Source organism: Callorhinchus milii, unplaced genomic scaffold (genome assembly GCF_018977255.1).
Source record: "Callorhinchus milii isolate IMCB2004 unplaced genomic scaffold, IMCB_Cmil_1.0 Scaffold8, whole genome shotgun sequence".
NCBI lineage: Eukaryota > Metazoa > Chordata > Chondrichthyes > Chimaeriformes > Callorhinchidae > Callorhinchus > Callorhinchus milii.
Window position 1 is genome coordinate 2,203,620 of NW_024704749.1, and position 23,379 is coordinate 2,226,998.

Below are 23,379 nucleotides of genomic sequence, written 5' to 3' on the forward strand. Positions count from 1 at the left end.
GCTCCCTCCCTTCCCTCCCCTCACCATTTCCCCCTCCTCGCTCCCTCCCTTCCCTCCCCTCACCATTTCCCCCTTCCTCGCTCCCTCCCTTCCCTCCCCTCACCATTTCCCCCCTCCTCGCTCCCTCCCTTCCCTCCCTCACCATTTCCCCCTCCTCGCTCCCTCCCTTCCCTCCCCTCACCATTTCCCCCCTCCTCGCTCCCTCCCTTCCCTCCCCTCACCATTTCCCCAATGCTCGGGTCATGACCCAACTGTGCAGCGCCTTGGGACAGGACGTGAAAGACGCTTTATAAATGGAATCTTGTTGTTGTTGTTGTTGTCCTGGGGAAGTGCTGCGAGACGGCTCCGAGCCGCGAAGCTCAAGTATCGCCGAGGACCAAATGCCCGGAGTCAGACCGCAGGAGCGCCGCGAGCGCCGCTTCCGAACTCTGGACCCGTTTATGATTTTTTTTTCAAAAAAAAAAGTGTGAGCTGAGTGGGTGGGGAGTGGGTGGGCACCAGGTGGGGTACCGGGGCAGCAGCACAGTGGGGTCTGCAGGGATCCCGGGGGTGACTGGTGCGGTTATCGGGTGCTGCGGGTGGCAGTACCTGCATCGGGCCACGAGGAGGCAGCACCCCCCACCCACCCCACCCCCAGTGTAACCTCTATGGGGAGGTGCGCGCAAGGGACTTGTTGCCAAGGAGGTCACCGACTGAACTCACGGTGGGAAATCAATGAAAGTGACGGGTGAAGCTTCGCAGCCGCCGGGTTCGGTCGTCTGTCTGTCTGTTTGTTTGTGAGGAACGAGAAGAGAAATACTCGCCCTCAGCCAACGGGGAGCGAGCGAGCGAGCGAGGCGGGGTCTGGGCGCTCGGTGGGGGGGGGGAGCAAGGGATGCGCTGTGCGTGCGCTGTACGCGTACGTGTTGGGGAGCGCGAGAGGAAGTCGGTCACGTGATCCGGGGGGAGGGGGGGCGGGTCCAGGGTGGCGCCTGCGCAGTCACTCCCGCCCCTCCGGGTCACTGACAGCTCGAGCTCCTCTCTGGGGGGGGCAGCGCCAGTCCCGCGCGTGGAGCGGAGCCCACCTGACCTCAGCCGAGCGGCACGCGACCAACGGTCAGTCAGTCAGAGAGAGAGAGAGCGCGCGCGCGCGCGAGCGAGAGGAGGGGATGAGACGACGATGGCCGCACCGCCAACCAAGAGTGAGACGGTGGCGCCCGAGGAGCACGAGGTGCGGCGGGTCCTGGGCTCCATTCTGAAGGAATTCAAAGGTGCCCTGGGCCCCGAGGATCCGTTGCCCGAGCCCTGCCGGCGGAGCGCCGGGCTGAGCCGGGAGGAGGTGGAGGGGGAGTGCATCCAGGCCGGGCTCAAGCTGCTGCTGGAGCGGTAAGTCAAGTCAGTTAGTCAGTCAGTCAGGGAGGGCGAGACAGCGAGAGACACTGTCTGCATAACAGGGCTGTTCGTGAACACACTCGTGTGTGTGTGAGGGTGAGTGTGTGTGAGGGTGACTGGTAAGCTGGAGTCTTTGGGCAGGTTCCTTCAATAATCCCTTCAAAAATAAAAATAATAATAATAATAATCTGGTCAGCTCAATCCACCACTGTGTGTAGGGGACGCTGCTGTGTACGCGTTTGGCCCACAAAATACACCGTCACTTTGTCATCATACTCGCTCCACTTCACACACCGTAAGTATACCCCTCTCCTGACTCGGCCGTAGGTGGGAACCCGGTTGTTAGTCGATTGGCGGATCGCTTTTCCCGGGAATAATAATCCTTCTATTGAAAAAAAGTGATGCGGTCGCTCGATCCACGACTGTTTGTGGGGACGCTGCTGTGCGCAATCGGCTGCTGCGTTACACCCACAAAATATACAGTCAATTCACTTTACAGTATATTCTGTGAAGCGCTTTGGGACGTCTCGAAGACGTGATAAGCGCTATATCAAATGCAAGGATTATTATTATTATTATCCAGTGAAGTGCTTTGAAGCATCTCGAAGACGTGATAAGCGCTATATCAAACGCAAGGATTATTATTATGTTAAATTGTGTAAAGACTATGATAGTAACCCTTGCATTTGATGTCGCGCCTTATCGCGTCTTCACAGAACGTATTGTAAGGAGAATTGACTGTATTTGTGGGCGAAACGCAGCAGCCAATTACGCACCACAGTGTCCCACAACCAGTCGTGGATCAAAGTATATTAAGAATTACTGAATCTTTTCCTGGATCACATTAACATTTATCCATTAAAAAGGCACTGAATCACATTTGGAATTTTCTTAATCGTTATTCCAGCCTAATTTTCTTTCTGAAATTCACTAAACCTGGTCAGAGCGAGTGCCAAGTTTCTTGTGCATTTCTGTACACTGAATCAGGTGGTTATGAACAGTAGTATTTTTACTGTAGTATAAAACATCATTAAAACTCCCATGGGGCAATTAATGTGGGGGGGAGAGCTGTCAACATCTGGCAAATGGGAACAGTGAGAAGTTGCAAAATCCTTTCAAAGGTACAGAGCTTTTTATGTTCAGACCACCCAACCTCTTATGGTTTGGGCTTTGCGGTATTAACAGTAGTGAAGTTGGTAGAGTAAACTAGATCAAATGAGCTCAGCGAAAAGGGTAACTAACATGTTACGGCTCTGTTGTTGCTCCAAGGTTAACGAGAGAGAGAGGGGTACTTAGAATTGTTTGTCTTAAACAACACTTCTGAATGTTTAGATCTGGTTACAGGTATTCCCTGGATGACAGGTGTTTATTTTGTCGTACCTTCCCTATCATTTTCTTTGTCTGCAACTCAACGCAGCCTTCACTGCTGAGTAGTCCATGCCGAATACTTGTAGAAGGGGAACTTTCTTTTAGGTGCCTTTTTGCACCTGGTTTTAGGAGTCCTGTAGCGTATTGGTTAAAGCACTCACAAGCAAGAGGACTCGGGTTCGGTTCCTGGGCAAGATGAAAATTTAGGCAAGTTTCCCGTGTGTCTCGCAGTAAGTAGGAACCCGGTTATTATGTTTGGTGTATCGCTTCTCAGGGGTAATAATCAGTTTAAAAAATAATTTGATCATTCAATCCACGACTGTTTGTGGGGCACTGCTCTATTCAATTGGCTGCCGTATTTTGCCCACAAAATGTGCAGTCGATTTACTTTACAGTATATTCTGTGAAGCATCTTGAGACGTCTCGAAGATGTGATAAGGCGCAAGAATTATTATTTTTCTAAGCGGGAATTTCTGAAAGCAGATTTGACTTGAAAATGATCTATTGTAAACAATGTATCTAGCCTTGCCTATCTTATCTATGCTTTTCGTTAGTTTGAAGTTGCCCGTTCCCAGCAGATGGCACCAAAGATTCTGTTCTAGAGTCATCTCACCTCATGACAAAGAATGAGGATGAGCCCAAATTTGAGTGCATGTTCCATCAGATTTTTGTGACTCATGTCCCAGAGTACTAGAAAACCTGTTTCCAAGAAGAGAATGGTTTGTGGATGGTTCATTCTTGCTATCTTTAGGATCGGACAAAAAATATTTTTGCTCTGTTTGTAATCTATCCCCACTCGCCTTCTTTGTATATCACACAGGAAGTGATGGGAGCCTTGTGATTAATGTTGAGTATGAACTTAATCCAATTACTAGATAATGTGGCAGCCAAAAGCCAACCATGCAGGCCTTAAATTGGCATAATTTAAAAGTTCTAAAGCAGCTAAGTATTTCAGATTTAACTTTTGTAAAACTCCAGTTGTTGCTATATTTCCAGTGAGGGATAAAGAATTGAAAAATAGAGGTTGCTGATGTGGATCAAGATAATAATAATAATAATCCTTGCACTTGTATAGTGCCTTATATCTTCGAAGAGTTTCACAGCATATACTGTGAAGTGAATTGACTGTATATTTTGTGGGTGAAACGTGGCAGTCAATTGCGCACACAGTATCCCATAAACAGTCATGGATTGAGTGACCAAATTATTATTATTTTTTGAAGGGATTATTACCCCGGAAAAGCGATCCACCAATCGACTGACAACCGGGTTCCTCCTTACTGCTTGGTAAACAGAGGCGTGTGAAGTAAGGAAACTTGCCCAAGATGGTTGACCTGGCTGCTTTCTTCATTTAGTTTTGCCTGTTCTCTCATGTTGTGTAAAAAAGGGAAATGAACTTCCTGTTATGAAATGATTCTTTTGTTGCCATTTCCGTTTCCTCATGTGCTTTTAACCTTACACTTCCACAGCTTGTGTTGTATGACACTGCTATTATTCGCCACATAAAATGTCTCAATAAACGTACATCGGTATATTGTAATATGTAATAAGTAGTTCACAAAATAATTGCCTGGACACTCTGCAAGCCTGAAAAACCTTGCATGTTGCATTTAAGCAAGAAACAAACAATTTGATCTTACTGGTGTCTTTCTGATACTGTATTCAGAGTCTCATGTGCATATTTTACTCAGATGTCAATGAGCAAATCAGAGCTTTTGCTCTGAACTTTTATGTTTGTCCTGACATCCTTTGTCTGCCCAGCAGCCAATTTGTGCACAGCACGCCACACACAATCACGAGGTGAATGGCCAATTTTTATCTGGGGATTGTTGACTAGAACGCGGTAGAAAGTCTCTTTTGAATAGTGCTACGGGGTCTTTGTTCACTTGAACACATAAACTGGATCAGTGTAACATCTGATCTGATTTTATGGACAGCATTTCTGACAACGTAGTGCTCCCCCAGCACTTATCCTGAGTGAGCTCAGATCTGGGATTTAAAACCCATGACCTTCTGACTCAGGATAAGTATGCTACCAACTGAACCAGCGGGGTCATGGAGTAAACAATTCTCAGCTAGGTTAATGGTCTCCATGGCTTTAGGCTATTCTATTCCAGCATTAGTCGATGACTATTTCTGATAAGCAAATTTTGTCACTGGGCTTTGATCCTTTGCTGCACATAAGCACAATATTTGCAACTTTATTGTCCTCTCCCGCACTAGGCTCTGCGACCCTATCACCCCCATCTTTGCCCAACTCCACTGACTTCTCATCACACAGAGGATTCAGTTCAAGATCCTGGTCCTCACCTTCAAAGTCCTCTCCGACCTCCTAACCCCCTACTACCCTGTTCACTCCCTCTGTTCAGTGGGCTCCGACCTGCTTCACGTCCCCTGCCTTGCTCTCCCCACTATTGGTGGGCGGGCCTTCCACCACTCTGCCCCCACCCCCTGGAACTCCATCCCGCAATCCCTCCGCCTCACCCCCTCCCTCGCCACCTTCAAGACCCATCTCAAGACCCTCCTCTTCGACCATTCTTTCGATCTCTGCTCTCCACCCTCCCCTACCCCTACCCCCAGCTCGGGTCCCTAACTCTGCCTGTCCTTTCGACATGAAAGGCACTTTACAAATGTAATTTTGTTGTTGCTGCATCTATGGATGCTGATGCTGCCAGTATGGAGGAGCTGGCGCAAGCCAATCAAGAAGGTGTTGGAAATATCAAACAGCCTCCACCCCCCAAACTCAGGCTCCTAGTCCACTGTGTGAAGCACTTTGAGATGTCCTCCTGATGTGGTACCATATAAATTGTTGCTGTTGAAATGTCAATACATGGGATCTCTTTTAGGTACTGATTAACCTACTGTGTATTTCAAAATTATACCCAAGGCAGTACGTAGTTAATTCAGTGTGACAACATGAGAAACATAACTGATTTCCCTACTGGCTCTCTGTGTTCCTCTGCCAGGAGAGGCTTTAGAATGTGAGGAATTCCAGCAATGCAAGATCTCTGGGATTACACACATTAAGGAAGATGGGAGAGAGGTTATATCATAGAATGTTGCGGAGAAGGGTAGGCCCTCTCCTCATTCTATGCACCATCTGCCTGGTAATTACATTACAATCTTGTTTGTACAAAAATGTTCAAGATCAGTTTGTTGCTAATAATAAAATTAGGGTTGTGAATTTTTAAAATTTTGAGCGAGAAAGATGTTTTTTGAGTGGGTTGGAAATTTCTAAAATGTGAGCAGTACTCAGTAATTTTTTTGTTAATTATTGTTACCAGAGGTTAAAATGAATCAATGCACACCATGTCTGAATACAAACCCCGATGCCACTCAAATGTCTGATTTTTGGATTTCATACAGATAAGCTGCCAGGTTTCCTCTCAGGAGGTATTGATCCCTAGAGCCTGGGCTAGATTGGGTCACAAAGAACATTTTTGCTGTCATTTCACAATGTCTTAAGCGAGTGCCAAATGGTACTGCTGGGGTACTGCTGGATTTCAACCGACTAAAACTGCATAGGTTCCATTGCAAACACTGTCAAGCTTCGTACCACTTGTCCAGCTAGTTGTTCATTGGACATTTGACAAATGCAGGTTTGAGCCCTCACTAGGTGGATAGTAGGTACTAGGTATTCCACGCATGCCTTTTAGTAGCAGTACAACTCAGTGAGCATTCCTGCCAATATGGTGCTGCAGCAGCAGGTCACCAAGTGACTCCTCCACCCACCATCTCATGCCTCGCCCATTCTCATCTCCAATGCCAACTGCAAGGCGATGCTGGACTTCCTCAAAACCAAAGTTGAGGGGATGCACTCAGCTGCCTCTGCCCTTCCGTCTACTATCCCCTCCCTATCTCCCCCTCACACTCTGGCCCCTACCAATCCCTCCCTCCACACCTTTGTACCTGTCTCCCACTACTCTCTCATCATCACTATAAGCTGATGAAATGTCTGTCAGACATCAAGTCCTGGGTGAGAGCTAACTTCCTTCAGTTGAACATCAACAAGACCAAGTCCCCGGCCTGATTCATGTCCCCCGCCTTGCTCACCCCACTATTGGCGAGCGAGTCTTCAGTCACTCTGCCCCTACCTTCTGGAACTCAATCCCGCAGCTCCTAAGCCTCACCCCCTCCCTTGCCTCCTTCAAGACCCATCTCAAGACCCTCTTCGACCGTGCTTTCGATTATCCTCCGTCCCCCCACCTGCCCTCCACCCTCCTAATCATGATCCCCAGCTCGGATACAAAAACTGACTGTCCAGCGCCTTGGGATGTCCTCCCGATGTGAAAGATGTTATACAAATGTAATTTTGTTGTCGTCGTTGTTGTTTATCTTTCTGCATGCCAATCAAGGTAATTACCAAGGTCCTGGAGATAGGAGTTTTCTTAACAGCTATTTGATGGACTATTCTAATGCCCTCCTTGCTGGTCTCCCCAGCTCCACCATACACAAAATTCAACTAATTGAGAACTCTGCCGCCGGGATTCTCACCCACACAAAGCTCTGTGCCCACATCACACCAGTCTCCACTGAGTCCCAATATACTGAACGGATCGATTTCAGGATCCTCTCACTCATTTTCAAATCCCTTCTTGTCCTCACACTCCCTACCCATCCGATTTGCTTACCCCCCCCCCACTCCACCACCGGCTGCCTCCACTCGGCTGGCTCCAGCCTTCTGTTTATCCCCTGTACTCCACCATCGGTGGCTATGCCTTCAGCCACTACACTCTGGAACTCTCCCCTCAATCCCACCCCCTTGCCCCCTCCCTCCCCACTTTCAAATCCCGCCAAAAGACCTTGCTTTTTGATCGTGCTTACGGTCACCTCCCCCTCCCTTTCCCCTGGCTTGGGGTTAAACTCTGCCACTGTCAAGCGATCAGGGATGCTATCCTGCATGAAGGGCGCAAGTTGTTGTTGTCACGCAGATCTTGGAGTTGGCATATATATCCTAGTTAAAATCAAAGATTTGGACACGTATAGCTTCCAGCTTCATCATGAGGGCTTAATAAGGCATTAGGTCGAAAGCCATTTGGAAACCAAAAGTAACGTAGGTTAGTTTCCCCCTCAGGTTTACAATTTTCTGTGATCTCACATAAAGCTCCGACCTTCCTCATAGACTCTTTACAAGAATGGATTCCAGCCTGTAAATAGTATCTTTGTGTTTGATAGAGTGCCTTATCATGTCATCAACATCTAACATCTTCATGGGAGTGTACTGTGTACATGGTCAATCCTCTTGTAAATCTGTATCACAATTGCACTCTGCAACACTGATGGTGAGTGCCTCAGATACAATCCTATTATTAAGACAGCTTAAGAAGGACACCTCCTACGCAAGTTGACAGTTCCTGGCACTGTAACGCCCTCACCATGGTTTTGATTGAGTAAAATCATTTAATATTTGCAACTTCCACAAGGTTGTGCAGATGGTTGCCTGCATGGGTGGTAATGCCAAATTGCAATAAGCTTAACCTTTAACAACTGTAATTGGATTCTTCACCACCAATTAATTTTATATGAAATTTAATTAATATTTTACACCCAGTTTCAGTTGATTGTGGCACGTTTACACTTGCAAGATTCCAATCAGCTTACTGTGTTTTACAAATCTGTTTGGGAGGGAGAGGGCGATAAAGAAGCTCTGCCATACACCCAGATATAACCAAAGTACCAAAAGTGAATTCTTTAGCTTTTCTAGTGAATTTGTTTTGGTTAGTTGGGTGTCTGACTAAAACCCCGAATTATGTAAATGCCATCAACAGATGGAAATTCCAATGTCTGGAATGGAATGTGCACTCCCTCCTTGAACACACACACACTCTGCTTACTTAATTCCAGAGAGTATTAGGTGCAGATTGGAAGAGCCAAGGCTTGGGCACCCCACAATGTTCATTATGCTACTGTTGGAGTTTAACCAGCTAAAATCACATAGTTCTCCCTGTAGATCCAGTTCAGGGCTCAGACTGCCGAGACTGCCACAAAGGATTGACTGCATTCTGACTTCCATTGCCGAACACCTTAGAGCCAGTTCAGTTCCATGGAGACCCCACCTTATCCTCTTTCCTCCCTTCTCTCCCCCGTCCGCCCCCGGAGACTAGTTTGTTATTTGACATCTGCTCAGTGCAGGTTTGGGTATCATTAGGTGGATGGTAGGTACTAAGAAGTCCCTGATTGCTTTGTGGTGAGCAGCACAAGTTATCAGGAAGGCATGAGAACATTGCTACCATTTTCTTCCTCATAGCTTGGACACATTCCTATCCATTGATGGTTTAACCAGTTGGAGGTTAAGCAGCAACAGCAACTGCTTATCTCTCTGCATATCAATCAAGATCAATTCCAACCCAAAGATATATGAACGTGATCATGAACTCCTGGTAACACCTTACAGCAGCTGTTGTTCCAAACCTCAGAATTTTCTTATCAGCCATTCGACAGATATCTGCCTAAAGCGTGGTAGGAGGCCCTTTACGGGATAACTTGTGAAGTGCAAACCACCTTAACATTCCAGAAGTTCAAGTGAATTCCATGTGAATTCAAGTCTACTCAGCACCAGCTGCTCGATCCAGGTCCTTATATGAGGGGCTTCGGCATATGGACATGCCAGCTATGAGCCAAATAGACGTACTTGCCTTCGAGCCAAAAATATCTTGGTAGATCTGTCATTCTAATTTCTTCACATTTCTTCCTTATTTCTTACCTCCAAAATGTGTAACTTCATGTTCTCTCTGTTGACATTCATAAACTACCTTCTATGTGGCTGACGAAGCTATTGCAATGAATATCTGTTTACAATAATCCTTGCATTTGATATAGCACCTATAACGTTGACTGTCTTAAAGTGCAATGACAAATGTGGAAGTCATGTTACACATAGCAGGGTCTGAAAAAACAGCCATTATGTGAATAACTAATTTATCTGGAAGATGTTTGGCCAGGATAGTGGGGAAAATGCCCTTCAATTTTCAAATATTGTAGCATTATTAACATCCACCTAAATAGATAGGTGGAACCCTTGGTTTAGCATCTCATCTGAAGAACTTCACCTTCAATAATGTTCCCCCCCATATTGTTAGCCTTGAATGTAAACGTAAAAAATAAATGATTGATTCCACATAATATTTATGCAGTCTTTTATTTCTCCTGCAGAAATGTGCCACCAGTCCTTGCTGCAGCTTTAATCCAAGCCACTATTGCTCAGGTGCTACAGTTTGATCTCTCCGTATTTAGAAGGAAAGGAGAATCTCAACATGATGAAGAGGCGATTGTCTGTAGGTATTTGTTTGCATTGTTTTACTGTATATGGATTGCTTCTGGCTTACCTCTCCCTGGCCTAGTGCCTGTCTGGCTGTCCCTGGCCTAAACAATTGAAAGTTATTCAATTGCTAGAATTTGGAATCTAAATTAGAGTTCACAATCAATTAGAGTTCAGATCAAAATAAGTTTGTATCACACATATTATAATTTAACCAGTCTGTGGGTGTCCAAATAGTTCATGATTTGAACTATTTGCTTAGTTGCTCCCTGATCATTTAGGTCAATAGCTGAGTCTTGCTACACCAGGAAGATCCCAGGATCATTGGCTTCAATGACCTAGAATCATAGAATTATACAGCACGGAAGGAGGCCTTCAGCCCATCGTGTCTGTTCTGGCTCTTTGAAAAGAGCTATCCAATTCAATCCCACTCCTCCGCTCCCTTCCCATAGCTCTGCAAACTTGTCCTCGCCAAATAATTATCTACTTCTCTTAAAAGTTGTTATCGAATCGGCTTCCACCACCTTTTCAGGCAATGCATTCCAGATAACTGTAAAAAAAAAAAAAATTCTCCTCACCTCCCCTCTGTTTATTTAACAACTATTTTAAATCGGTGTCCTCGGATTACCTGCCCACCCGCCAGTGGAAATAGTTTCTCCTTGTTCACCCTATCGAATCCCCTCATTACTTTGAAAACTTCGATTAAGTCTCCTCTTAACCTTATCTGCTCCAAGGAAAATAATCCAAGGTTCTCTGCCTTCCTGATAACTGAAGTCCCTCATTCCTGGTACCATCCTGGTAATCTTTGCACCCTCTCAATGCCTTGACATCCTTCCTGAAGTGTGGTGCCCAGAACTGAACACAGTCTCTAGCTGAGGACTAACCAGTGTTTTATAAATGTTCATCATAACTTCCTGACTTTTGTATTCTATACCCCTACTTATAAAGCCTATTTCAGTTAAGAGGAAAAACACAAGTTATTTCCACTTGCATCCAGCAATGCTTACTGGAAGTGCACACATGTAGAATTTAGGTGAGGAGAGGATCAGTCTCGATTATGAAATCCTTTGCTAAGACTTGCCTTTGAGACTCGCACATACATTTGGACATTTGGAAAACTACTGATGGGCTGCTGGTACTCACTGAGCTGTATCCCAGTATGAGTCAAAAATTGGTAAAATTGTGTCCTCTTTGAAACAATCGTGGGAAGCAAGTCTTGACTTATCACCACAATGTACTCCTTTGAAACACGCGAGGTAAACAAGGTACTTATTTACTGTATTTGTTATGTGTTAGTCATATAAAATCTGATTTATGCATAACATGGGCCTGGATTACAGAAATGATGCTTCAGCTGTATAGAGCGTTAGTCAGCCCCATCTGGAGACTGTGTTCACTTTTGGACATCACGCCTCAGGAAAGATATATTGGCCCTGGAGTGGGTGCAGCGCAGGTTCAGAATGTTACCACGCCTAAAAGGGTTAAGTTATGATTGTATTCCCTTGAGTTTAGAAGGCTGAGGGGTGATTTGATTGAGGTGTTTAAGATGATAACGGGATTTGATCGGGTGGATAGAGAAGCTATTTCCTCTGGTGGTGGAATCCAAACAAGGGGGGGACAGTCTTAAAATTGGAACCAGACCATTTAAGAGTGAAATCAGAAGCATTTTTTCACTCAAATGGGGGTAGAAATCTGGAATTCTCTCCCCCAAAAGGCTGTGGATGCTGTATCCATCCACACCTTCAAGAGTGAAGTTGATGATTGTTGGTAGGTCAGAATATTAAGGGATATGGGGAGAAAGCGGGAAATTGGAATTGAAAGGATTAGTTGAGGTACAGATCAGCCATAATCTAATTAAATGGCAGAATAGGCTCGAAGGGCTGAATGGCCGCCTCCTGTTCCTATGTTTCTATAACTTTGCATAAGTCGCATATGATACGACTTGTGCAAGTTTACCTGTAATTCACGCAAGTTATATTCTTCACGCAAGTTATATTAAATCTTATGGCCCCATCTGAAACGACTTATGTGAGTTTACTGTACAGTGGAACTCAAATCACCCACCAGGCAGGGCAATCCACTCCTTTATGATTCATAATTAATTTACCATAGCTCATGTGAATACAGATATCAAAATGAATGAGTTAGAACATTAGTCAAATGTGCCTTTAGTCTAGTTTCGTAATGAATGTATTTCAGTCTGTGAATAAAGCTGCATTTCTATTACCCTCCTCTCTAAATTTGGAATAGCTTAACTTTTTAATTTGTCTTTGCCTCGTTGTTTGATTTCCCCCACCCCCCCCATTGCATGTGTGAGTCTGGACGGTGCGTGTTGGGGAGGAGGGGAAGAGAAAGATATGTTAGATTTGTTTTCTCAGCATTAACCTTTGTTAAATGTATAGTATTGTTAGAAAATAGTAAGAAGGAATTGCTTCCCACAGAGTTGCTGTGGCTCCTGATTCTCAATGAATCAATCAGTCAACCCCACCAACAATAATTTATATTTATATAGTACCTTTCATGACTGGAGGATGTCTCCCAAGAACTTCACACAGCTGACTGGGCATCTGGGCTTAACTGGTGGGGGGGAAAGAAGATGACCGAAAGCACAGTTGAAGAGAGAGGTCTTATGGCAGGCTTTTAAAGTGGGGAGGGAGGGGGCAAGGTGGAGGGATTCTGCAATGGAGTTCATCCACCAATGGTAGGGGTTATTAAGTAGGCTGGTGATTAATTCATGAGGGATCTAACTGGATAAGAAGCCAAGAAGTAAAAATGTTAAGGATAGAGATAGAAAAATGGAACTTAGAAAAACAGATAGCAGTGGCACAACACAATTCAATGTCAGCCTTCTGGTTGAAAATTAGTCTTTTTGAGTTTCGCCCATAAAAACACACAGTCACTACACTTTATAGTATATTCTGTGAAGCGCTTTGAGACGTCTCAACAATGTGATAAGGCTCTATATCAAATGCAAAGATTATTATTATTGCTGATTATTGCTCCATCCATTTATTTGTCAGTTTATTCGTATGTGAAATGCATTCAAAGAATAGAAACCACACTAAAGATAACATTCCACTCTTTAAGAACATAAGAGTTTGCTAGGCAAAAGAAGACCAAGGTCCATCCAGTTCACCTTCCACCATCCTGGCAGTCGCATGACATGTCATGTCCCAAACTATGTATTATATCCCAAGAATAAAATGTTTGCGCCATTGCTGCCTGTTTTTTCTAAATCGCCCTTTATCAGTAATCCCATTTTTCTTTGTTACAGAATACTGAGAATACTGTATCTTTTTCGTTTTAAGACCATAGACTTTTGTCTCCATTTTGAGACAGTTGTCTCAAGATATTGTGAAATAAATTGCCTGGCAGTAATCTCACAGCAGCTGCACTGGTAAATGGGGGAAACGCCTGGGCACACCCTGCTTAATGGCCCTGACTACTCACAAGTTACTTCCTGGTTTACAATTCAGTTCCTGAGTAAATGTCACTTCCTCAGCCTGTGTATTTCAGACACCAGTCCTAGTGTGACTATCAAAATAATCACTGATCTAGAAATGAAACAGGCACAAATTTGGGGGCAGTACTGATGTTCTTGGAACTCTGCTTAGGCAATAAAAAAAATCTGAAAAGGGGAAAACATTTAATCCCTTTAAAATCGTCTTATTTTATGTATTTTTTAAAAAATAATTCAAAGATTTGACTAGTTTTTGTGTTCGAATGTAGAAGCAAGAAGACAGGCATTAAGATGATACCAGGCATTTGATTGACAATCTGAACATGACTTTCCAGCGTTTTCTTAAGAAGAACCTGACGTGCTAATGTCTGAGATTATAATGTTATCTATAACAAATCTCTATCTCTTTCAATCCAACTTTTGCAGTATTCTGCTCTACAAATTTGGATTCTATATTTTCTAACACCAGTCTGCATTCTTTTTTCTATGGGTATACTTTAAACTTGAACAACTTGCATTTATGTAGCACCTTTCACATAGGGCAACTTCATAAAGCGCTTTAAAACAAAAAAAAACTTGCATTCATATAGCGCCCTTCATGCAGGGTAGAGTCCCGGAATGCTTTTGCTGTACTGAAACCGCTTACTTTCTTCTAAAAAGTAACCAAGGTCTACATAGTTCTTTGCAGTGTAAGGAAGACATCTACTGTTTCCTGGCAGAACTGCACTTCAAAAGAGCTGATCTATGAATTGCAGTGTTGTGCACTTGGAGACACAGCCCTTCTAGAAGCCTTCATGTCATCCAGTTAATTTAAGGTCTACATTTAGCAACCTTAAATTTAAGATTTTTTTCTTCACAGAACAATTGTGCAATTGTGTGTTTACTGTCAGTTAAATGTTAATTAGTACCCATTTCATTATAGGGATGAAGAGAGCATCTGGCCCTTTGAAATGGTGCGGACTCATCTATTATGTCAGAGATCAGCATATTGTATTTGATTTTAACAATTCCGAGAATAAACCATTTTAATTAGTTTGTATTTAGCAGCAAAGATTGATTGGAGGTTTGAAGTTTACTTTCCGTGCCATTTGCTTTTTGTTCCTCTCAATAATTAAGTTGGACGGAAAGAGAAAGCAGCAAAATGTAACTGAATGATCTTGCTCTGATATTGCTTTAAAATAAATTTTAAACTGTTCTATTTTATGATCACTATTTTCAACAGGACACCTTTAAAGCTTCTGCAGTTTGCTTAACTCATTGTTAGACTTTGGTCTCTAATTCGATTATTCTCTCTGTAGTGCTGCAGCAAGAACCACTGGCTCGATTATTCTTCAATAAGTGTTTCGAAGTTTGCTGTGAGTGGAAGAAGCGACCTCCTTTGCTGTATACACCAAAACGCTACTTAAAGATTTCTGTTCACGCTATCCGCGGAGGAAGGAGGAAGATGGAGGACCGACACGTAGTCCTGTCTGAGTTTGACCCTCTTTTTGGCATTACAGTAAGTCGACTGTTGAAAATTTAAAAATCTTCTACCACTAAGATCCTGAATCCAGTTTGGAAATCTAGAAGGGCCTCGATCAAAAGTCTTAAAGTCTGTCTGGAAGGGCCCATCAATTGCTAGTGAGAACATGTTCACATTCCAAAAACACATTTATTCCCGATTCATAATTGGCACAAATAATGTAGGCATGATAGAGCATCGTACTGTGCCAAGTTGTCAAGTATATTAGGGCACAAATTGCATATCCAATTCCAATATGGTACACTCTCTTGGTTTACTGAACCATTGAACAAAACATTGAAAGGAAGAAAATGAATCTGAAGTTTGGGTCACACGCAACAGTGGCAATGCTTGATAGATCGATTGTCTGGTCTCGTAGCTGTTTATATGGTGTTGGGAGAACCAGACCAGGACAGGGGAAAGAAAGGAAACTTAAAAACATGTCAAGCAATTCCAATGTAGGGTTTGAATCCTACCCAAGATAAATGTGCTGCAGGTAAAATACTGCTGCAATACAAATTAGTCAACAGTTGCTTGGACATTCTTTCCACCTGTTCTCTGCCTCCTCATCCTTCTTAGCATAGAGGTATTTAAGGGAAAGCTAGCTCGGTACATGAGGGGAAAAAAGAATAGAAGGTTATGCTTGAAGTCTTAGCTGAGGAAGGCAGGAGGAGGTTCAGGTGGAGCATAAACACCGACATAGACCCCAACCGCCCTACCATCGGTGGTCGGGCCTTCAGCCTCTCAGCCCCGAGGCTCTGGAACTCCATCCCCCAGTGCCTTCGCCGCTTCCTCCCTTTCCTCCTTCAAGGCCGGTCTCAAAACCTTTCTCTTTGACCGAGCCTTCAGCTCCCCTCTCGACTCTCTACCCCCTCCTCGCTCCCTCCCTTCCCTCCCCTCACCCTGACCATTTCCCCCCTCCTTGCTCCCTCCCTCCCCTCCCCTCCCCTGACCATTTCCCCCCTCCTCGCTCCCTCCCTCCCCTCACCCTGACCATTTCCCCCCTGCTCGGGTCATGACCCAACTGTGCAGCGCCTTGGGACGTCCTCCTGACGTGAAAGGCGCTTTATAAATGGAATCTTGTTGTTGTTGTTGTTGTTGTGGGCTGAACGGCCTGTTTCTGTGCTGTACATTCTAATGAACTCTTGACCTTGTCCTTCTACCGCCTTCACTGTCAACCACGCTATCCTTCTCTACACCTTTCCTTTCAGCTCCATCTTCATGATTCTGTCCTTTTACTCCCTCTATTCTTACCTATCCCAACATCTCCATTTTGCATCTGCCAACAGCTTCTCCTTCACTGCAGCGTTCCTCAGGGCTGTATCCTTCGTGCAGATGACACCCAATTCAATCTCTCCCTACACCCTCAATTCCAGTTCCTGAATGAGTTAACTTTGTCCAATTGAATGTTAACAGAGGGTCTCCTGCTTGGCTCCCGTTATTCCTTCTCAACAACAACAACAAAATTACATTCGTATAGCGCTTTTCACGTCGGGAGGACGTCCCAAGGTGCTGATCACCTCAAGCATTGATGTAACAGCCATACAAAAATGAAGAGGAGGCTTTATTCTGATTTTGTAATATATTCGGGGTTTATCTGGTTAAATTTCAGCAGTACCCTTTGGCTCTTGCCAGCCTTTGCCTAATACTCTCCAGTATTAAGTAAACAGGATGCGTCTCCGAGGGGGAGAGAGCGAGAGAGAGCATTCCATTCCAACGTGTGGGAACATCCATGCATAGCAGGGATGCACTGAACTCTGTTTTCGTTTGGAAACAAACATGGTGATGAGTTTCCACATCTCCTGTACCCACTGACCAAAAGAAATGGAACATGGGCGAGGAAGATACCTTTTAATGCTTCACTTTCACCACTAGGGGTCATTGCGATATTTTCTTGGCTGAAAGAAAATCAGTTATTGGAAAAGTATGTGACTCAGCACAACTTCATTACTGTGGAAATAGATTATTATATCGATAATTGTGCAGACCTGCACAAAATATTTAATTCCATTAGTTAGGGTGAGATGAAGGTGTAAATTGCTGATTTCTACTTTTTTCGACCAAGTTGTTGGATTCAATAACAACAAATTACATTTGTATAGAGCCTTTCATGTTGGGAGGATGTCCAAGGCACTCGACTGTCAGAGATTTGGACCCGAGTTGGGATCAGGAGGGGTGGCGGGTAGTCGTAGGAGTATCTAGGCGAAGATGAGGGTCTTGAAGGAGGCAAGGCAAAGGGAATGTGGAATGGAGTTCCAAAGGGTAGGGGCAGAGAGGCTGAAGGCCTGACTGCCAATGATGTGTGGGTCGGGGGGACGTGGAGCAGGCCGGAGCCCACTGAGCGGAGTGGTCTATATAGAATTAGCAGGTCACAGTGATAGGGTCATGGAGCTTGTTGCTGGAGAGGACACAGGCTGCAGAGTTCTGAATAATCTGCAGCTTGTGGAGGGAAGAGTTGGGAAGGTTGACTAGTAGTTAGTTAGCCTGGATCAAGCCTGGATGCGATGATTGAGTGGATGAGGGTTTCAGTGGCCTGAGGGGAGAGGCAGTGGTGGAGCCGGGCGATGTTTTGGAGGTGGGGGAAGGCAGAGCGGGACATGGCACAGATGTGGGGTAGAAAGGACAGTTGAGGGTCAAACAAGACCCCAAGGTTCTGAACTAGCTCAGTGAGGTGGAGTGTGCACCCTTGGATGGTGATGCTGTCAGTGCCTAAGGTGTGGAGGCCCTGATGGGAGACAATCAGGAGAGACTCAGACTTGTAGATATTCAATTGTAGAAAGTTAGCTCTCATCCAGGACTTGATGTCTGACAGTCATTCTGTCAGGACAGCAGTGAACCTGGAGTCAAGGGTGGAGGCAGAGAGATAGAGTTGGGTGTCATCCGCATACATGTGGAATTTGATTCCCATGTCTCCGGATGATGTCACCAAGGGGGAGCATGTATGTTAAAAAGGAAGGAACCAAAGACAGAGCCCTGAGGAACGCCGTGCGGAACAGTGTGGGGGTTGGAGGAGAAGCCGCTCGTGGAGACAAAGGCGCAATTAAATACGCAGAATTCAGACATCTAGCAGTACAAAAATAGATTACCTGAGCGACAAACCAATTCACTTTGGTTTGTTGTAAGTAAGTGCCCTGTAGATTGGTACTTGGGAATAATTTCTGTTGCAAATCTAAGATGTCCCTGAACTAATGAATATAAGGGAAAATAAACGAAAAAATCATATTCCCAATTCCTTCCTTTCTGCCCCCTCCCTCCCCACCTTCAAATCCCACCTAAAAACCTTCTTTTTGCCCATGTTTATGGTCACCTAACTATTCCTCTACCTCTGGCTCCACGTCAGACCCGGGACATGGGGACAGCGATCCGGGACGCTACCCTGCGTGAAGGGTGCTATACAAATGCAAGTTGCTGTTCCTATTACTATGAGTAAACTGAACTTGTGCTGTTTCCTCTGTTCTCCCAAGGATAAGGAAGAGAGAGCTTATTTCGCTGTGTTTGATGGACATTGTGGAGTAGATGCAGCAGGTTATGCTGCAACACATCTTCATGTCAAGCTTGCACGTCAGGAACTGTTGCTGGCACAGCCAGCTGAGGCGTTGAGGAAGGCTTTCAAACAAACTGATGAGATGTTCCTTCAGAGAGCGAAGAGAGAGGTGAGTTGTATAGGTTATAAACTGGGTTTGAAGGGAGGAATAATGCCAACTGGCTTACCATCGCACAGCATTTCAGGTGGGATTCATCCTCAATTCAGCATCAACATGGAAATGGTAGATGAAGAGAAGCTTCGCTGTCAGGGCTCCGAGACAGAGTGTGAAGGTGCTATAAATGTAAGTTGTTGTTGTACAATGCTGCAGGCTCAGTGGGTTTCTGAATAGGGCAGTGAAGGAATTTCCTCAATAATAGATCCTTAGGGAAGGTTTTGTGGATGTTGGTGCGCATGAAGGTGCACAATATTTTGTTCAGTAAAGCACCTGTAGCAGGTCCTGGGGGCTGATAATTAAATACCGACATTGTTTAAACCAAAACCTAATGTTTAGTTAATAACTAACACAATAAATCCATGTAAGAGAGAGCACTGATGGTGGGACATATATCACCACCTACTCCTCAGCTTACTTCCAAAATATACCTTTTATATGAGCCAGTAATTCCTTCCCTGGACACTTCCACTGTTTGCTCCCGAGAAAGGGGTTGGATTGTTCCACTGTGAAAGGGAGCTTCTCTGGGTGACCAGCTGGCCCTTTGGTTGGAGGCTGCTGATGCGTCCTGTTATTTGCAAAGCCCTCTGCAGATCAGCTCTCCAGAGACCACCTTAGAGAGGTGGTGAGCTACTGCTACCTTGCTGGTTGCCACCCAAGCCGCGCTAGGTGTTCCCACTCTACCAGAGCAGGTAGATCAGCCAACATCATGCTGCTTCCCCTCCACGCACACTCACACACACGCAGCACTCATTGAAAAAAAACTGGCCCTGAAGTCAATATAACTATTTTGTATGTTTACTTTTCTGTATTTGCCCCATATTTATTAAGAGAAGCTATTTATACAATGTGACATACCAAATTAACCCAAAAATGGAACCCTACAGAATAGAAAATATAATTCTGCAGGCATGTCTGGTCTGTATTTGATTATAAGTACAAAACTAACCTTTTTTAAATTTAGTGTCACTGTAAACAATGTGGGAAAGTACAAAGGTTGCTCGAGTTATCAGGCTGTTATTGTGAAACCTGCCTGGTAGATTAGAGTGTGCTCGACTAGAAATGGGCTGACCAGACCTTAGCATTAGTTACTGGGGGTATGTGATGAAGATTATCAATATGGAATAGATATTAATAATAATGATCCTTGTATTCAAAATAGCACCCATTACTTTGTGAGGAGGTCTCAAAACACTTCACAGGAATTACTGTAGAGTGTAGTGACTGTTTTCTGTAGACAATCACCATCCAGGAACTTTCTGTTTTCGAATGCTGTAGATCTCTCTAACTGGCTCTCTGTGTATTTCATAGAGGCTACGCAGTGGCACAACTGGTGTCTCCGCCTTAGTGGTTGGTGATTCCCTGCACGTGGCTTGGCTGGGGGACTCTCAGGTGATGATGGTGCGCAAGGGAGAGGTCATGACCCTTATGGACCCACACAAGCCAGAGCGAGAGGTAGGTGACCCATCACAGGCAAATGTTGTGTGAACATAAGAGGCAAAGGTTAAACATATTTAACTTCTCTGGTGCATGTGGATAGACCACAGTTGATTTGGATCTTCATGTACAGGTTATTAGCTGGACAAAAAGTAGGCTTTCTAGCAGTTGTGTGCAGATCAGCGATGCACAAAAACCCTGATAATTTAATGTGATTGGAATTCACAGTATGCACTTGCGTGGAGTCCTGTAGCTCAGTGGTTAGAGCACTCGCTTTGCAAGTGGGAGACCTGAGTTCAATTCCAGGCAGGGCGAAACCTTGGGCAAGTTTCCTTACTCCACACGCCTAATAATAATCCCTCCAAAAAAAAAAAAAAAAAAAACAATAATAAATTGGTCATTTTCAATCTACGACTGTTTGTGGGACATTGCTGTGCGCAATTGGCTGCCGCGTTCGCCCACAAATATACAGTCAATTCACTTTACAGTGTGTTCTGTGAAGCGCTTTGGGACGTCCTCCTGACGTGAAAAGCGCTATATCAAATGCAAGGATTATTATTATTATTATTATTATATTCGTGATTACCTTTAGGGACACTTTCTCTCTTGTTCAAAAACTGCAACTCTCCACCTTCATCAAGATTGCAGATGCTAAGGTACCGAGGCATGCTGTATTATGTTACAGAGAGATCTCGTATGGAGAGACAGACCTCTCTGTCCTTTATTGCAAACACACTTGAATCATCTTTTTGAAGCATAATTAAATACTTTTGATTATTTCTATTTCTCTGGGTAACCAATCTTAACCATATTTTCTGCCCCCAAAACAAAACACATGCATGTTTCTGAGTCTCAGACCTGATGATGTTGAGATGCATAGATGTGCTGTTTCATGTATTTCAAGTGCTCCCAGTGAACATGCAACCCTCATCACCTACTGTCTTCAATAGATTGATTACGACAGATGAATTCTTGAACTGTTTCTAAGTGAATTTTGTTGGAATTATTTTTCTTTGTTTAAAATTTTTTGTTTTAGGATGAGAAGCAGCGAATTAAAGAGCTTGGTGGTTGTGTGGCGTTTCTGGATTGTTGGCGGGTGAACGGGACTCTTGCTGTATCCAGAGCAATTGGTAAGCATGGGTCTGATCTCACTGCAGGAACATAGCATCTGTAGTTTATGTAAAGGATTAATTCTAAACAACAATTGACCATCCTACAGGATCAAATGAATGTGACGGCCCTCCCATATTTTAGAAGATGACTCTTGATTAGAATTTAGCCCAAGTCCCTTACTTATATTGTATTTCAATTAATTTAGAAGACAAAATGCAATTTTTCTCTGTTAGTTTGTGAAACTTGATTTTATTTGTAATTTTTGAGTAAATCTCAATGGGTAAACACTATGTTCTGCCAGCTATGGATATGGTGGAGTCCAGTAACTCAGTGGTTAGAGCATTCGCTTTGCAAGCGAGAGACCTGAGTTCAATTCCAGGCAGAGGGCGAAACCTTGGGCAAGTTTCCTTACTCCACACAGAGCCTAATAATAATCCCTCCAAAACCAAAAACAATAATAAATTGGTCATTTTCAATCTACGACTGTTTGTGGGACATTGCTGTGCGCAATTGGCTGCCGCGTTCGCCCACAAATATACAATCAATTCACTTTACAGTGTGTTCTGTGAAGCGCTTTGGGACGCCCTCCCGACGTGAAAAGCGCTATATCAAATGCAAGGATTATTATTATTATGGAGTGTCACACTTTTGACCTGGGTTTGATATTAGCGAAAATTCCTGCAATAAAGTGTATATTGAAAGGAGAGGTGATGGAAGTGGAGCTGGACATCTGCCCGGCTCAGTTGGTAGCACTGTTGCCTCTGGGTCAGAAGATTGTGATTATCAAGTGAGCCATCAGGGAAGCTGTGCAGGTTACTATTGAGTACTATTGATTATGTATAGACAGCACAACTCTGAAATAGAAGTCATCCTCCAGTACCCCATAAAGCATATCCAGGATGTTGTGAAAAGTGCTACCAAATGTAATGATCATTTATTATTTAATTCATAATTTCTCTGACTGAGATTTCTTTGTATCAAATTAGTTCTGTATTTTCGATGTTTGTGTGTTCTGTAGCCCTCTGCTGGGAACTGAGCGGCAGATTGCCTGTATTCTCCAGTTAGGGTCTTTATCAACTATCGATGGTAAAGATCCTACGTGTAAAGATCCTAAGTCCTCTGTGTGGAGTACATAAAAATGTTCAAAAGTGAAGTTGCAATTTTCAGATACTGTGGACTGTACTTAAACTGTAAATGTTTTTAACTGATTTTGCCTATTTTTGTGGTGCTAACTCATGACAATTTTCCTGTTTGATTTCCAGGGGACATTGATCAAAAACCTTACATTTCGGGGGATGCAGACAGTGCTTCATTCACATTGGATGGCACAGAGGACTATATTGTTCTTGGCTGTGATGGCTTCTTTGATACAGTTGAACCTTCTAAGGTCGTGGACCTTGTGCGAGAGCACTTACAGGAGAGTGCAGGTGATGGCAGTGAAATTGCAAAAAAACTTGTAGAAGCGGCAAAAGAAAATGGCTCGAGGGATAATATCACAGTAATCCTGGTCTTCCTGCGGGAACCAGTGGCCATTTGGCGTGATAGTGACTGTCACAGAGGCCATGAGAAGGCAGATCACCTTAGTGGGTTATTCCAAGCTGGACTTTGAAACATTTCCACCACAATTCCTTCTGAACTGTCGGCAATAACCAGCGAGCAAAGGGTCAGACCAACTGATGATACTTACTGGAGATCAGATAACAGTGTTACATTCAGGGAGAATGTTTTTTTTTTAGACAAATCACACCAAAGAACTGGAGGGGGTGGAGTATTCTGTGTTGAGATGTCAATTAAGCAGTGGGATTGTTTTGCCAAGCTTGGGGGTGCATCTGCCAAACTAATCTTTTTATCAACCATTCAATCCAAAGACACCTGCATAAGCTTTATTGATGAGTGGCAATAGTCAGTATTTGAGGACGCAAGAAACGTCATTTAGAAAGATGGATGGCTACCAGAAGAGTATTCGTGTATTCTACCAAAATGATGAATCCTTCCCGAGTCAAATTGGCTTTAAATACCCACCCCCAACTTACATGGTTTTGTTGCATTACTCTTATTTTTGTACCTAACCTTCTATTGCAGAAGTTACACATTTCCAATTGCATTACCAAAGAAGAAGCTTCACCACAGTGAAATGTTTTGCAAAAGATCTTACTGTCTTTGTTTGCGGTCT

The 23,379-nt window shown here is 44.0% G+C and overlaps 1 protein-coding gene across 1 annotated transcript; it reads left to right on the forward strand.

Annotated features, from left to right (window-relative positions):
* The first annotated feature begins 1,003 nt into the window (after positions 1-1,003).
* ppm1f (protein phosphatase, Mg2+/Mn2+ dependent, 1F) lies at positions 1,004-23,138 on the forward strand. Its single transcript, XM_007908733.2, has 7 exons — positions 1,004-1,365; positions 9,892-10,013; positions 14,756-14,955; positions 18,423-18,611; positions 19,968-20,111; positions 21,130-21,223; positions 22,469-23,138. Exons 1-7 carry the CDS (start codon positions 1,160-1,162, stop codon positions 22,813-22,815), a joined length of 1,302 nt encoding a protein of 433 aa, XP_007906924.2. The 5' UTR covers positions 1,004-1,159; the 3' UTR covers positions 22,816-23,138.
* The last annotated feature ends 241 nt before the right edge of the window (positions 23,139-23,379 follow it).